Here is a 15925-nt window from a genome sequence, read left to right as displayed (position 1 = left end):
GAATTGCTTTTCTTTTAAATCATGATTTTTAAACAGAGTCTCTTAGTTTAACTAAAGAAGACTATAAATATATAATTTCTAAACTATGCAATACAAAATCGTATTTAAAACCATGTTGAATTTACCTCTCTTCAGATATATCTAGACACTGATGATTATAACCAGTTCTACCTTCAATAATGAATGTCCACACCTTAAATTTACAAATGTATATTCTTTTTATAAATGACAGGAATATGCCAGTCCAAGGGAAAACATAAAGCATGTGTTTCAAAATGACTAAAGGAGCTGCTCAAATGTCTATGGATTATGGGCAATCCTACTGATTAATTTTCTTTGCTGTCTTTTACTTTTGTCTACTTTAAAGTCCATTTAAGCATTCAATGGCTATTGATTAGCTAAAAAACAACACACCTCTAATTCAGTGGTTAGATAATTTACAATTTCCCCCCTGGAAACATTAAGAATACTGCTGAGAAGATGTGTTAAAAGACTGCAGTGAACAATGACAGAAATGTGCTGTGTGCATGTATTTATAAACCCCAGTGCCTACTCAACCGAAACTTTTTGGTAAAAGAAAGATATCTGATAATTAAGTATGTCAATCTGATGGAAATGCCACAGAGCAAAAATGCACACTCATTTGATCTGCTTAACAGTCATCTCAATTAGAAACTGAAGAAGGCATTTCTACATGATGTTACCTTCAAAAATAGGTTTTCTGCATAATGTACATGGTCTCTGCCGATTGCCTATGAACTCGAAATCCTATAAACTGGAACAAATCTAAGCTGGAACAAATCAGACTTTCATGTAACAGCTTTAGTTCCAACTTAGGTTACAAAGAAACTTTTCTCTTACTATAGCCTGGTCCTAAGTAGAAAGCAAGAAATGATACTATTTGTTATTTCAGTAAACAAGAAAGGAATTATGTTTTCTAAGACTGGGCAGGAATGGGGGAGAGATCTTAAGGTGTCATATCCTCTTATTAATCAATTATTTATTCTTAAGATGAGTTCCAAGGCCTAGCCGATCACTAGTTAAAGGGCAGCTAGGTGCCCTTTAGAAAGGTGAAAGAAGCAGGGTATGGGAAATCCCTTTATTTTCTTTTTCTTTTTTTTTTATTGAGACAGAATCTCATTCTGTCACCCACACTGGAGTGCAGTGGCATAATCTCGGCTCACTGCAACCTCCACCTCCTGGGTTCAAGCAATTCTCCTGCCTCAGCCTCCTGAGTAGCTGGAATATACAGGTATCCACCGCCGTGCCTGGCTAATATTTGCATTTTTAGTAGAGATGGTATTTCACCATGTTGGTCAGGCTGGTCTCAAACTCCTGACCTCAAGTGATCCACCCACCTCGGCCTCCCAAAGAGCTGGGATTACAGGCGTGAGTCACTGTGCCAGGCCTGGGAAATTCATTTTTAAACACATTTTTCTCTGCCACTTATCAGGGGAGAAGAAAAGGGCAGTACTAAAGGTCAAAATATAATGTGGCTCTGGTCCTCCCATACAATGCACACCCCAAAAGAGGAATCTAAGAATGCCTTTTTTTTTTTTTTTTTTTTTTTACAATAGTAAAGAAAATAGAGCAATTAGAAATCTGAAAAGGATGATAGGTTAATTCAAAGTATTTTTAAATGACTGAAAAGTAGCTTTGGTTAAAAGGAAACATTCTTCCTTAGCCTATGAAGTTACAATTGCATGGTTTAGTTGGAGGTTATAAGGCACAGTCCCATGTGTTACATTTTAAAGTTACACTAAATTATAAAGTACTTACCCTTAAACTCAAGCCTTTTCATGCCAGACTGTTGCTGTGAGCCCTGTACAAAACATGCTTAATAAGAGTATAATATATAGTTTTCTTAATAAGATGTGTATAATAATCATTAATATGAGATCCAAGAAAAGCCCATAAGAAAGCCAGAAAAATCTTATTAAACTTAACTAACTTAAGAGCATGGAATACTGGAATGAAGTCTACAATCTTCAAGCCAAAACACTCACCAAACACTGATGTTGCTCAGTGAGAATTTTAAGCTGTGGGAGAAGGAGGTCGGGGTAAAGAGGTTAAAAAAAAAACAACAACAACAATTTGGAGCTCAGTGTAGAGTTTCACCCCATGCATTAGGGAGAAGCATTTTAACAATCAAACAATACTTCATAAATAAATCTTTACTAGGGATTGCTTTATAATGAAAAAAACCAACCAACCAAAACAAAACAAAGTTCTAGACTAATACCTAAAAAACAAAGACCCAGAATATATAACCTCGTCAGATCCTCATCATGTATAAGTGGAAACAAAGACAGAGTCATTAATCTGATTTCTTTCTAAACTTCTAAAGTGCTGGGGAGAAAATCCGCCACAGTAATATACACTGAGATCTGTCACCTTGTTCCTTCCTGTCCAGGGCTAGGGGACTCTTCCTCCATGAAGTACCCTTTCCTCACCCACAACACACTCCATCCCTCAAAGGGAAACTTGCAATGCCAGGTCAAGGAATTTGGAGAAACTGGAAGATTTCTGAGCAGAGGAGTGATATAATGAAAGCAGTGTTTTAGGAAACAGGAGGTGGGCAGGCCCGAGTGGCCACTGACACACAAATAGGGTCCGAAGGAATGAATGTACTAACTGTCCATCCTTGCTTATTACTAGCACAACAAAATAGTGCTTGGAAACAGTAAATTGCTTACATTCCTGTAGAAAGCATTAGGCTTGAATCTCAAAGTATTTGGTAACTATTAGAACCCTGTACCATTCAAATGGGGAAAAGAAACTGATTTCACTAAATTAACTCAGCAAATTCACATAGAATAAAGGTATCAAATTTGGCCTTGAAGTCTTTCATTTTATTCTGCTTTCTAGAGTCAGAAAAATACATATGAACAAAGAAAAGACAAAAGTCTTATTTAGGAACTGAGGGTTCATCCACCAGTTTTATAAGCTACTGACTCCTTTATGGTTACTTCCACTAGATTGGTAAATGTCCTGAAGATGGTGAGAGCTGAGCAAACAGAAAGGTTATTCCCTGACTGACTCTCCCTGGGGCACAGTCTCCTGGTCCCTCTCCATCTTCCCCTAAAGTATGGAATATCTCATGTAATTTATTAAATACTGTACTGAAAGTGAAAAACAGAATGGTTGTATAGGTACACACTATCAACACACACAGCTGAAAGCACACGGGGCCTGGGCCCAGGAAAAGATCAAAATTCAAAATCAGAAGTACAGTTTCTAGAAAAGTGCATATTGCCTCTGCAGCACTGTAATGGCAAAAAATCATAACTCAAACCCTAAGTTGCAGACTATCTGTATTGAATAAATGCTTCAGGCTGGGTGCTGTGGCTCACACCTGTAATCCCAACAATTTGGGAGGTCGAGGCGGGTAGATCACTTGTGGTCAGGAGTTCGAGACCAGCCTGGCCAACACGGTGAAATCCTGTCCTACTAAAACACAAAAATTAGCTGAGCATGGTGGCATGCATCTGTAGTTCCAGCTACTTGATAGGCTGAGGCAGGAGAATTTCATGAACCTGGGAGGCAGAGGTTGCAGTGAGCCGAGATTGCGCCACTGCACTCCAGCCTGGGCAACACAGCGAGACTGTTTCCAAAAAAAAAAAAAAAGCTTTACAATGATTACACAGCATTCAGAATTCATTTTATGGGCACAATCTTCTTGGACTAACTATAGTGTATGGTGATGCCTTCTCTGGCCCTTCTCCAAAGGGGACTGCTTGCATTCCCCAGCCCCATACCCCACCCCACCACTTATTGCCATGTTCTTGGTGCTTCCAGGCCTCCTGTTCCCATATTTCAGGCAGTTGCACTCTTGTTCATTTATTTTATTTTATTTTTTTATTTTTAGTATAAACAGGGTCTCACTACGTTGCCCAGGCCTAGTCTTGAACTCCTGGGCTCAAGTGATCCTCCTCTCTTGGCCTCTTCAAGTGCTGGGATGACAAGCGTGAGCAGCCTGGCCCGGCCTCTTGTTCATTTTTGAAAAGCCCCTCCCCTTTCCTATGACACTTTCTCTTAGCTCTCCTATGATTCCATCTCCTTCTTTAGGACTCACATAACGCTCTAAACCCTGATTTTGGCATTCAGAGAGTTGGGTTATTTTTGCTGAAATCATCCTTCTCCTTCTAGACTATAAGCTGTTTGATGGCAGTGACCAATCTAACTTCATGAGGCTTTTGCTGTTGTTGAGTTTTGTTAACTTTTTACAGAAAAAGATGTATTTTGAGAATTTTTTTGGTAATCATTCATTCATTCAACAAGTATTTATTGAACCGTGAATGGGTCCCAGGCCTTAGGCTCTATTTCAAACTCCAAAATACCAAGTAATCAGTTGAATATCTGGTTTGTGTTTAAAAAAAAGAGACAATTTTGTAGAGTCAATTTTGCTGAAAAGAACACAAAATATTATAGCAATCAAAATTGTCCTTTAAATGTTAAGTTCTATAAATTCTTTTAAATTACACCTAACAATCCATTTAAGTTTGAAAAGAAGATGCAATAGATCACAAGTGCCTTTTCCCTGGAATTAGACGTGTAACCAATCCATAACAATGTTTTTTTTTTAAGTCTCACTGTTTGCCAAATATTTTACAACCTTTTGATTTTTTTTTTTTTTTTTAACAAAAAGAAAAAACCTAAAGCATTTCTTTTTTTCCCCTTTACTCTCCAGTATCTGCTAAACAACTAGCACTAATATGGAAAGGGGATAAAGAATATATTTGCTTCATTCCAAAATGTTCTATTAATTAATTTTACGAAATAAAGAAAGCATTGTTTTCTGACGTTCATTATTAAAGTAAAAGATGACCAAGGCTCATATTCTAAAATGTATTACAGAATGTACAATGTATTCCTTGAGGCATAGCACACTCCAAAATCTGTTCATTTATAATAAAAGAAGAACTCTCTCAAAGAAGTCTTTCTGAAAAATAGGCCTTCACTCCGTCTGACTGCCAAGCTGACTTACTTTGGCAAGCAAGCCTGGAACATTTTAAATTTTATAAACATTATCCCTTTTAAAAAGTTAATTTGACTGCTTTAAGGAATGTCAAAATAAATCCTGGTTTCAGTGAAATCAAAATTAAATCTTACCAGACTTCTTCTAAAATCAAATATCATAATCAGATTATGTAATCAGTATAAAGTGTAAAGGCTCTGAGTTTGGGGGGCTAAAGAGACCCATTTATTCTTCATGACCCCTTTTCCTCCTCCAGAAGGCAAATGAGTGACCATCTTTTCCTATAGGTTGATGGTGTGAGGTGTGTCATTTATAAATAAGAATGAAAAGGAACACATCATGTCTTTATTTAAACCAGGATTCAGTAATAGCTTCATTTCTAAAACAATACCAACAGGATTAAGCACAGCCATGAAACAATACAACAAAACTTAAGAGAAAGTGAAAGGAACAAAAATGGAGAACAGAAGGGAGATAATAATTTGGTACCAGACACTGTGTTAAGTGCAAGACAGCTACTGTTACTCCCATTTTACAGAGATGCTCTTACTACTTAATGTTGTACAATGAGGAAAGAATTCAGAAAAAAAATAAATTATCATGTAGCAACAATGATTGCTTCTAGAGACTAGCTATACTTCTCTATCCTGGAGAAAAACTGCATTTTTACATTTATATTTTAGATCTACTTACAAAAAGCCCGGCAACTATAAACTAAATAAGATGATAGTTTTTGACTCAAAGATATGCAGTAGCTTTTGTGGAATGTAATTGTGGCCTCTAGAAGATTCTGAAGGATATTGCCTACTTGTTACACAATTTTTGCTAATATAGGGCTTTTAATCCTTCAGATTTTTTTTTTTTTTTTGGACGGAGTCTCGCTGTGTCACCAGGCTGGAGTGCAGTGGCGCGATACCAGCTCACTGCAACCACTGCCCAGGTTCAAGTGATTCTCCTGCCCTCCCGAGTAGCTGGGATTACAGGCACGCGCCACCACGCCCAGCTAATTTTTGTATTTTTAGTAGAGATGGGGCTTCACCATGTTGGCCAGGATGGTCTCAATCTCTTGACCTTGTAATCCGCCCGCTTCGGCCTCCTAAAGTGCTGGGATTACAGACTTGAGCCACTGCACCTGGCTGTCCTTCAGGTTTTTGAAGGGATTTTTTTTTTTTTTGTCATTTCTTTGTTATTTAGTAAACAAAACACAAGCAAATACTAAGTAGAATTATGTCAACAACAACAAAGTATTCACTGTCAAATACTGCTGTTATTCTATATCATATAAGTTTCATTTGCTGCCATGGACTTTGAAAAGGGATCTCAGCTGTTTTAACAGAGCCAAGGAAGGTAGTCCTGTTCAATAAAACTCTCTGCAGTGATGGTAATATTCTCCATCTGTGCTGTCCAAAACGTTAGCTACTAGCCACATGGGGCTACTGAGTACTGAAAATGTGACCAGTGCCAAATTTTTAATTTTATTGGCTTTATTGAAAAACCAATGGTTTATTGAAAAGCAAATGTCTAAAGAATGCAGCTTAGCTATTCCTTCTTGCAAAAGACACTTGTCCAGCAGTTCTAGAGAGGTAATAATTTATATAAAAAATAAAGAGAAATGATTGTTTCACTATTAGTAATCTTTCAATGGTAAGAGAGGAAAAGAGGGGAATATGAATTTGTAAAACTATATAGTCTAGTTCTCTTTTTGTATTAATACATAATAAAACTTGCCTGTGCCTCTGTAGAAGCACTGGTATTTAACTTCTGTGGTCCAGAGAATACAACAGCTATACTGTAAACACTTACCAATCAAAGATGACAATCTACCTATGGTCACCTTATGCTAAAATCTAAGTGTCTTATCTTGTCCACTTCTACATCTTTGAAGTCAGGAACCAGACTTTGCCTTTTCCACCTGTCTCCAGCACCTAATGCTTATTAAATACTCATTAAGCACTTGTTGAATAACTAATTCTGAATTTCTCCACTCATTGCTGCAACATCTTAGAGAAATATTTGAATGGACTCTGGGTGATCTGGGTAAAGCAGACTGTGGGATCTGTGTCAATGGGCAGGTTCATGCCACAATGTTGATGAAGTGTTCAAAGTGATTTCTGGCTCAATTTTTCTGGCTAACAAAATAATACAATCACTAGGGCTAAGGAAAGGGGAAAGGGTGGGTCACCATAGGCTATGTGCGGTGAAGTAAGACACTTTGGGAAATGATGCTCAGAGCTGTAGTTTTACCCCTGGATGTCATGATACAGCACATGCCAAGAAACAAGAATTCTGGTGGTAGAATACTTGTCTTTTTAATATAACAAGAAAATTCTCATTTCTTACTTTTTTTTCGTTTTAAAAGAGGCCCCTTCACAGAAAATAACAAATGTCCTAAGGGGAAACAAAAAGAAAATCTCTGAGAAAAGTGAGTCAGAAATCAGAAAATTATTAAAGAAATGAAGAAGAAAGGAAATGTAAGTTACAAAAATTATACAGTCATAACATATGGGGGTGGCAGGGACAATATTTAGTTAACCTTAAGGGGCTAAGCTAGTCCCAGGGTTCCTCAGTCCCCTCTATGCCAAGCATTCTTAACTCTATATAGCTCTAACTCCTCTAGTGAGTCACTTGAAACATTCAAAATGGCCATCTGTCTATGAAATCACCTTAGGTAAATAAAAATGCATTTGGCAGGTACCCAAAAATATCACAGGTTCCCTATCATGATAATGAGTCTGTGGCATTGCCAAGTATCATTTATGGAGTCCTCTGTTACAATCAAGAATATTTCTTTGCAACACCAAATTAAAAGGTAAGTATAGTTTAGATTAGAACTCCAGTGTGCTATTTTTGGATGCAGAACCCCTTATTAATTGTGCAATAATACCATTACTCTTTCACTTTAATACAGCCATAAGAAGATCCCAAATGAATAACTCAAAACTTGCTTCAACCAGCACACATGGAATGTAACTGGCTTTTGAGAGGCATTTTCCAGCTCTCTGGAGGATAAAGAGCAGATCATCAAATGGACTGTTCAGGAGGTAGACTAGGGACACCCACAATGACCCTCCGCTCCCACAATCTTGTTCTCTTTACCCTTCTTACATGTTTCAGTCCCAGCTACTCAGGAGGCTGAGGCAGGAGAATGGCATGAACCGGGAGGCAGAGCTTGCAGTGAGCCAAGATCAGGCGACTGGACTCTAGCCTGGGTGACAGAGCGAGACTCTGTCTCAAAAAATAAATAAATAAATATATTTATTTATTTATATAAATATATATATTATATATATGTAAAAAATATATATATATATATATTTTAAAGCTTTTGCTTTTGAAAGCTTTCCCTTCGCAACTTTCCTCCACTTTCCATGTTTTGCCTCCTCAAGTCCCTTCATTAATTTCTAGTCATCTTTCAAGGGCCATTCATGTTCTGCTCTTCTTAGTCAGACTGTCCCTAACCTCAATAACCTACAGGGATCCTTCCAGGGGATCCTTCCCACCTCTCAACTCTTAGAGTTATTTATTGTTTCTACTGCAAAAGAAATATCTTCTTCTTATTATTCTACTTATTTTTTAACTCCCCAGGTGACTCCAAAGACAATCAGCTAGGTATAGGACTTGTTGGTATAAGTCTTTCCTCATGGTGGGGAGACACTATTTTCTGCCTTTTAAAATTCCTTATTGTGGCTGGGCGACACGGCTCACACCTGTAGTCTCAGCACTTTGGGAGGCTGAGGTGGGTGGATCACTTGAGGCCAGGAGTTCAAGACCAGCCTGGCCAACATGGTGAAACTCCGTCTCTACTAAAAATACAAAAATTAGCTGGGCATGTTGGTGTGCGCCTGTAATCCCAGCTGCTCAGGAGGCTGAGGCAGGATAATCGGTTGAATCCAGGAGGTGGAGGTTGCAGTGAGCCGAGATCTTGCCACTGTACTCCAGCCTGGGCAACGGAGCAAGACTCTGTCTCAAAAATAAACAAATAAAATAAAATTCCCTATTGCTCTCAATTAGACATGTTAATTAATGGCTGAGTAATGTATATGAGGACAGGAATCTACAAATGTAAAAGCCTGAAGCTTTAAAATGAAATCTAAAGCTTTAAAATAAAATCTATTTAAGCTACTTAATATTTGGCAATAATTAAAACAGACATACTAAATGTGATCCTTGCAATAATCTTTATTTTATTTTTATTTTTTTTGAGAGTCTCCCTCTGTCACCCAGACTGGAGCATAGTGGTATGATCCTGGCTCACTGTAACCTCCACCTCCCAGGTTCAAGTAATTCTCCTGCCTCAGCCTCCTAAGTAACTGGGACTATAGGTGCTTGCCACCACCCTGGGCTAATTTTTGTAGTTTTAGCAGAGACAGGGTTTCACCATTGCTGGCCAGGCTGGTCTCGAACTCCTGACCTCAAGTGATTGGCCTGCCTCAGCCTCCCAAAGTGCTGGGATTATAAGCTTGAGCCACCACACCTGGCCTTAATTTTATTAATCAGAAGACTAAAAAAGAATTAAAAAAAAAGAAAACCACAGATGGTTGATATAATGAATCTTTTAGAAAGATTTATTGGAGTTTAAAGAATCAAAAGGGGATGAAAGAGAGTCTACTATACAAAAGGTGGTAAGCAGTAAATGGTCTAGACTAAAATCACATTTTCTATCTGATTCTTTAAAACATTCTCTATGGCTTAAGTGCTTTATAAACAAACAAACAAACAAAAACTTCAAAAAACACTTTCAAATACAAACAGGTGGGCCCATTTGTGGTACAGGTGCAAATAGCAATAAAAATTGATAGCACTTAGGATCTTCCATCACCATACAATTTTACTCTAAGGCAGTCAATGTTTAAGATATCCTTTAAAGTAATGTGAAGTCATAAATACATCTTAAACATTAATTGAATAATATTTCATTAAGTACTTACTTGATGTTATCAATTTAAAAAGAACTTGAAAATTACATAGCAATAAACCACAATAAAGAAAACTAAAAAGACTTGAAGTTTCTGGGAGAGATCAACCTCTAGAACCTTTGTTACAGTAAGTTCCTGAAAGAGTTGTGTAGAATAATGAAAGGCAGTAAAGCATTGTACAGCATCCTCATTTTCAGAATTCCATACCAAGGACATCCTGTGCAGACTTTCCCAAACTGCCCTGTTCTCCCATACATAGCAGCTCTATCCAAGAACACATTTGCTTCTGTGGATATTTTATTGGTTGGGGAAAGGACGAGACAGCACCTCACTCAGTGCCTTGCCCATAGCACAATTCTGCAAATATAATACCTGCTGGCCTGAGTCAAAGTGCTTCAGTGTTCATTCTAAGATAAATCCCACCAGTATTGCCCTCAGTGCATTGTCATGTATTACCCAGCAACCTCATTCTTTCAAAGAAGCTCAGGGCACATCACTCTTTCACTGTTACTGTTACTCTGTAGTCCTCTCTGGAAGCTCAATGTCTCAGCTCTGTTTACTTAGTTCCCTTCTTCTGTCTTCCCATTTTAGTGAATGGAATTACCATCTACCCAACCAGTTGCTCAAGCCAGGACACTGAAAATCAGTTGTGATTCTTCCTCCCTTTGCCCCTCCGATATCCAATTATCCACCAAATCTAGTAGATTCCACCTCCTAAATCTCTCTAGAATGAATTTATTTATAAATCATGGTTCAAGTTATTACATTTCTCACTTGAACTACTGCAGCAAGCCTTCTAGTGTTCTTCCTATCTACAACGGTCCTGATCCAATGCAATTTGCTCTCCACAACGCAAATGATGAAGTTTTCTAAAATGTTTCTTACTGTGTGTGTGTTTTTTTTTGTTTCTTTTTTTTGCTTTAAAATTTATAATCTCACATCAATTAGGATGCCTATTCTTAAAAAAAAAAAAAAACAGATAAAATAACAAATGTTGGCAAGGATCTGGAAACATTGGAACTTTTTGCACTGCTGGTGTAAAATGGTGCAGCCACTATGGAAAACAGTTTCTCAAAAAGCTAAAAACAGAATTACCATATGCTCCAGCAATTCCACTTCTGGTCTGAGCATATACCCCAAAGAATTGAAAGCAGGGACTTGAACAGAACCCAAGTTCATAGCAGCATTATTCACAATAGCCACAACACCCAAAAGATGGAAGTGTCCATCAATGAACTGATACAATGTAATATGTAATTGATAAAATGCTATAATGTAATATATAAATATGCAATGGAATATTATTCAGCCTTAAAAAGAGAGGAAATCATGACGCATGCTACAACATGAATGAACCTTGAAGACATTATGTGGAGTAAAATAAGCCAAACAAAAAAAAGGCAAGTACTGTAGGATTCGACTAATTTGAGGTATCTAGAGAAGTCAAATTCACGGAGACAAAAAGTAGAATGAGCCTTTACTTCTAAGCAACTTCTCCGTGGGTCTCAATTCCCTTTTAAATAACATACTTTTTTTCCAGAAGGCAGTTAGCTTTTCATTATTCTTTCTCTTTAGATAACATACAAAGACAAATCCTATACGGACAAGTCTGTGGACCCAGTGGTCATACACAGTCTGAGGTCAGTCCACCATGATTGCAAAAGCCCCAGTTCCAACAATGACTCCACAACCAAGGGTAGTGACAAGCTCAGCCACCTGCCTATCAGTTTGTTTTTTAATGCCATTCTATTTAAAGTGTACACAGGGATCTCATTGCTTTTGAATTAGGTCACTGAGAAATGCTAAGTCAAAATCCTGAAACTCTTGGCACAACCTTCCTTATTGAAAGGATTGGTTATTTGTCCACAGTTTTATTTTGTTGTGATTTTTTTAAAGGAGGTATCAGCTTCAAAATGCAGACATATCTTATTTCGTACTTTGCAACCATATAATTTATTATTTGAAACATCAATATTTATGATAATTTAAAAATCAACTGTTCACACAGTTTGATTCAAAATGGAAAGAGTCTAAAACTAATCATGTAGCACAACGTTGTCATGACAAATCTTCTAAGAAATGACTTTGGTAAATGTGAATTCTTATCATAGCCTATAACTAAAAGACTCTCAAATCCAATATGGAAAGTGTATTCAGAAACTGCAGAAACATGCTGTGAAGGACTCTCCTCTTTTCCCCTCCCCACTCTTTCTTTCTGCTTTATTACCACATTTCCCTTCCTCTTTTTAAAAAGAGTGTAACCAGATAATCTCAACAATGTTCAAAACCTGATAAAGGTCAAAAGTATTTATCTCTTAATCCCTTTTTGGATCTGACTTTTTTCCCTTTTTTTTGTAGATACAGAGTCTTGCTGTGTTGCCCAGGCTGGCACTGAAGTCCTAGGCTCAAACAATTTTCCCACCTTACAGAATCTTACAGGGATTCTGTAATTCCTGCAGCTGTGAGCTGCAGCACTCAGCCCTGACTCTTTAATCAAAAGTGAATTTGCTACATGCATACAGTGGATTACTACTCAACAATAAATGGAAAAACAAATACATACAATAATTAGATGAAACTCAAAAACATTATGCTGAGCAAAAATTGCCAAATATGAAAGAGTACATACTGTACGATTCCACTTATATGAAGTTCTACGAGCAGGCAAAACAAATCTATAGTAATAGAACTCAGCAGTGATTGCTTCTGGTGAAGACAGAAGTAACAACTGAGAAGGGGCACGAAGGAACTTACCTTCTGGGGTGACAGAAATGTTCTATATCAGACCAAAATGTGGGTTACACTTTTGTACACATTTGTCAACACTGTTCAAACTGAATAATTAATATCTGTACATTTTCCTGTGTGTAAATTATACCCTAATTTTAAAGAGAATGCTCTTTTTCTAGCTAATTAAACTTTTTTTTATCACTTAAAAATATGAAATAATACTAGGTCTCTACAAAGTACTTAGTATTTTATAAAATATATTATCATTGCTAACCTATGCTGAATGCAACTTAACTTACCCATGGAAAAAATAGCTGAAAATCATATATATGAGAAACTATGGGCTGAGGTGGAAATAAGCACGGACAATGATATTGATTTTTCTAATACTTTTCAATCTACCAGATCTAAAAATGCTTTACAAAAAATATTTTTTAAAGTCCCATGCTACAATTTACAGGTTTCATCTGCTATGAAGGCAATTGCTACTTTCATTTGATCTCAGCGTACTACACAGTCACCAAAACACATGGATAGAAATTGTCGAGTACAGTCATAAGGCAGCATAAGGAAGCAAGCGTTTGTGTGTGTGTGTGTGTGTGTGTTTTTTTTTTCCTGGGAGATGGAGTTTCACTCTTGTTGCACAGGCTGGAGTACAATGGCATGATTTCGGCTCACCACAGTCTCCACCTCCCAGGTTCACGTGATTCTCCTGCCTCAACCTCCCGAGTAGCTGAGATTACAGGCAAGCACCACCACGCCCGGCTAATTTTTTGTATTTTTAGTAGAGATGGGGTTTTTCCATGTTCGTCAGGCTGGTCTCAATCTCCCAAGCTCAGGTGATCCGCCCGCCTCGGCCTCCCAAAGTGCTGGGATTACAGGCATGAGCCACGGCACCTGGCCAGCAAGGAGTTTCTTTACTTCTTTTTCATAAATGCTCACCACTATCAATAACTGCAAATAAAGGATGGCTGCTTAGGTAGTCTCGTCATAAATATGCTTCCCATGTACAATAACAGAAACTGCTAACAATAAAACTTTTTGTTGAATTTTATAACTTAAGGTCTAGCAGAAATTCCTAACCAGTTTGCAGAGAGGGAAAGGGGAAGGGAGGATTTGACTAAGAAGTCAGTGGATACAATAGATATACTGTATTATTTTATTTGCATTTTTCCTGGCTTCACACAATCCACAGAATATGCATTTTCATAAGTTTTCTTTCTGTGCCACATTTTTCTCCTCCCCTTTCAGGAAAATAAACACAAATTGTCATGTTCATGTGGAATTAGTTGAATGCTAAAAGCAAAACTTTCAGACCACTTACCTTATGTTGGCTATGTGCTGTTGCACAGGCTGATGCTGAAAATGGTCAGGCCACGGATGATGCAGGCAGAAGGATGGAGAGGGCTGAAGACAGCACGTAGTCTGATACACAGGTGAATGATTTGGACAAAGAGATGCAGAATACTCGGAGTGTGGCTGCATGCAACACGAGGCCAAAGCAGAGGGTGCTGCAGGGCTAGCCTCAGGATGGCACTCTTGGTGACTGCTATGACTAGTCAAAGGGTGATGGTATGGGCAAGGATGGCAGCATTGGGGTAACATCTGAGGCGTTCTTTGGTTGTCTAAAGGCAGAAAGGATGATTTAACTGTGCCATTAAGTTGCAGGCATCCATTTGGACTCACTTTTGTTCTTGTTGCTTCTTTGGGTGTGAGCTGCTGGGCTGCATGGTCTCCATCAGAGGGGGTAAGGGGACTTGGGTTAGCAGCACTGGTTGTGATGCTGCTGTTGCTCAGAACCACAAAATCATTGTTTCCATTGCTCATAGCCATGCTCCAATTTCTTGACCCTAAGAAAGAAAATCACATAAAATCACCCAGTTATAGTCAGGCAGGCAAATATGTAGGGAAGACAAGTATGATATTTAAAAACAGCTCTTTGAAAATGAGGGTTCTTGCAGAGTTTGAGACAGTGGTGGAAATTCAGCAGCATCTGTGATGGAACCAGCCAACACAGTGGCACTCCTCTTCTTTCCACCAGCTATTTTATGCACCTTAAGAACCCTCTTCTGTTCCCACTGATCACTTTCCTCCTGCCCACTTCTTCTTTCAGTGCCTTTTTTCTCACCTCATCCTAGATGCACAAGTGATCAGTTAAGAACTAGACCACTTTGCATATGAGAGAGGAGAGGATACAAATAGCATCCTTCAGCTTTTCAACAATATCATGCTTGGCTTGTATGTTCTGATCTAGGAGTGATGGACAAAATGAAGGGCCACTTTGAGGGTAATTAGTTGTACAAGGTTAAAATAATTTGAATAATCTTAAGAATGTTTTATATCTTAGAAAAATCTCAAGAATATATGACTTTTCCTTTTGGTCATTCAAGTCTGAGGATAATAAATTAAAACCAGTCAGGAAAGCTAAGAATTCTAGCAACCAAAATATCAGATGCAAAATTCTATATAATATACTACAGGTAACAATGTTTGCACATGAGAAAAATAATACTATGGGTGGGATTTGCTTCAAATGATTTTTTCTTACTTTTTTTTCCTTTCACCAAAGGGTTCAGGCCTTCAGTATAAAGGAAGATCTTTAGATGCTCACATTACCAGCAGCAAGTGTGTCCAATCAACAAACAGAAAAACAGACAATCTCCCTATCCCTTTGTCCACTACACCTGCCCTCTGAGTAACACACACACAAAATCTGGGAATTCCCAGTAAAAAAAAAAAAAAAAAAAAAAAAAGTCATCAAATGCTATTAGTCTATTCAACATACACATGAAAGCCAACAACAACAAAAAAGAAAACTGTAATTTTGCTCACTAACCCTTCTAGCATGCCATTCTCTAAGTAGACAAAACGGCTTGTGGAGGGATCTCTCTCCAGTCCTTCCCCACCTCTGGCAGACACACAGGTAACCAGAAGAAATCCTCTTTTTCAGTCTGAGTACATCGTAATCTCACTGGCAAACCTGGATCTCCCATGAGGATTCCTGTGTACATTTTCACCCAGTATGTAAACTGCTCAGCAGGGGCATTTGTGAGCAGAGCATGCCCATACTAGGATGTAAATTTAGCATATTTACCTTTCAGACAAAATTCCTCAAATACACCCTACCCCACATACACAAATTCAGTTAAATAAACATCACGCAGTAGGAATTTCTTCATAAATTGCTTAGTGGGAAGACAAAGCATTTAAAAAATCAATATATATATAAAATCAATTAGATATTACTTCCCTCATTTAGTCTTCCATCACTTTTGAAAATGGCTTGCCAATCCCAAGCTTC

The 15925-nt window shown here is 37.9% G+C and overlaps 1 protein-coding gene across 3 annotated transcripts in view; it reads right to left on the bottom strand.

Moving 5' to 3' along the window:
* Nucleotides 1-15925, bottom strand: part of DISP1 (dispatched RND transporter family member 1) — a 195573-nt gene that overhangs the window by 44536 nt on the left and 135112 nt on the right. For 2 of the 3 annotated variants that reach the window (XM_023203677.3, XM_023203678.2), the window contains exon 2: nucleotides 13949-14474. In XM_023203677.3, the coding sequence (XP_023059445.2) occupies nucleotides 13949-14457 (509 nt within the window). In that variant the 5' untranslated portion in view covers nucleotides 14458-14474. Of the gene's footprint in view, nucleotides 1-13948; nucleotides 14475-15925 lie in introns of those variants that run through there. The other variant, XM_023203680.2, reaches the window with a different exon arrangement.

Source organism: Piliocolobus tephrosceles, chromosome 1 (genome assembly GCF_002776525.5).
Source record: "Piliocolobus tephrosceles isolate RC106 chromosome 1, ASM277652v3, whole genome shotgun sequence".
In the NCBI taxonomy this organism is placed as follows: Eukaryota; Metazoa; Chordata; class Mammalia; order Primates; family Cercopithecidae; genus Piliocolobus; species Piliocolobus tephrosceles.
The sequence above is the reverse complement of the archived record's forward strand: the minus strand, read 5'-3'. Positions and strand labels throughout refer to the sequence as shown.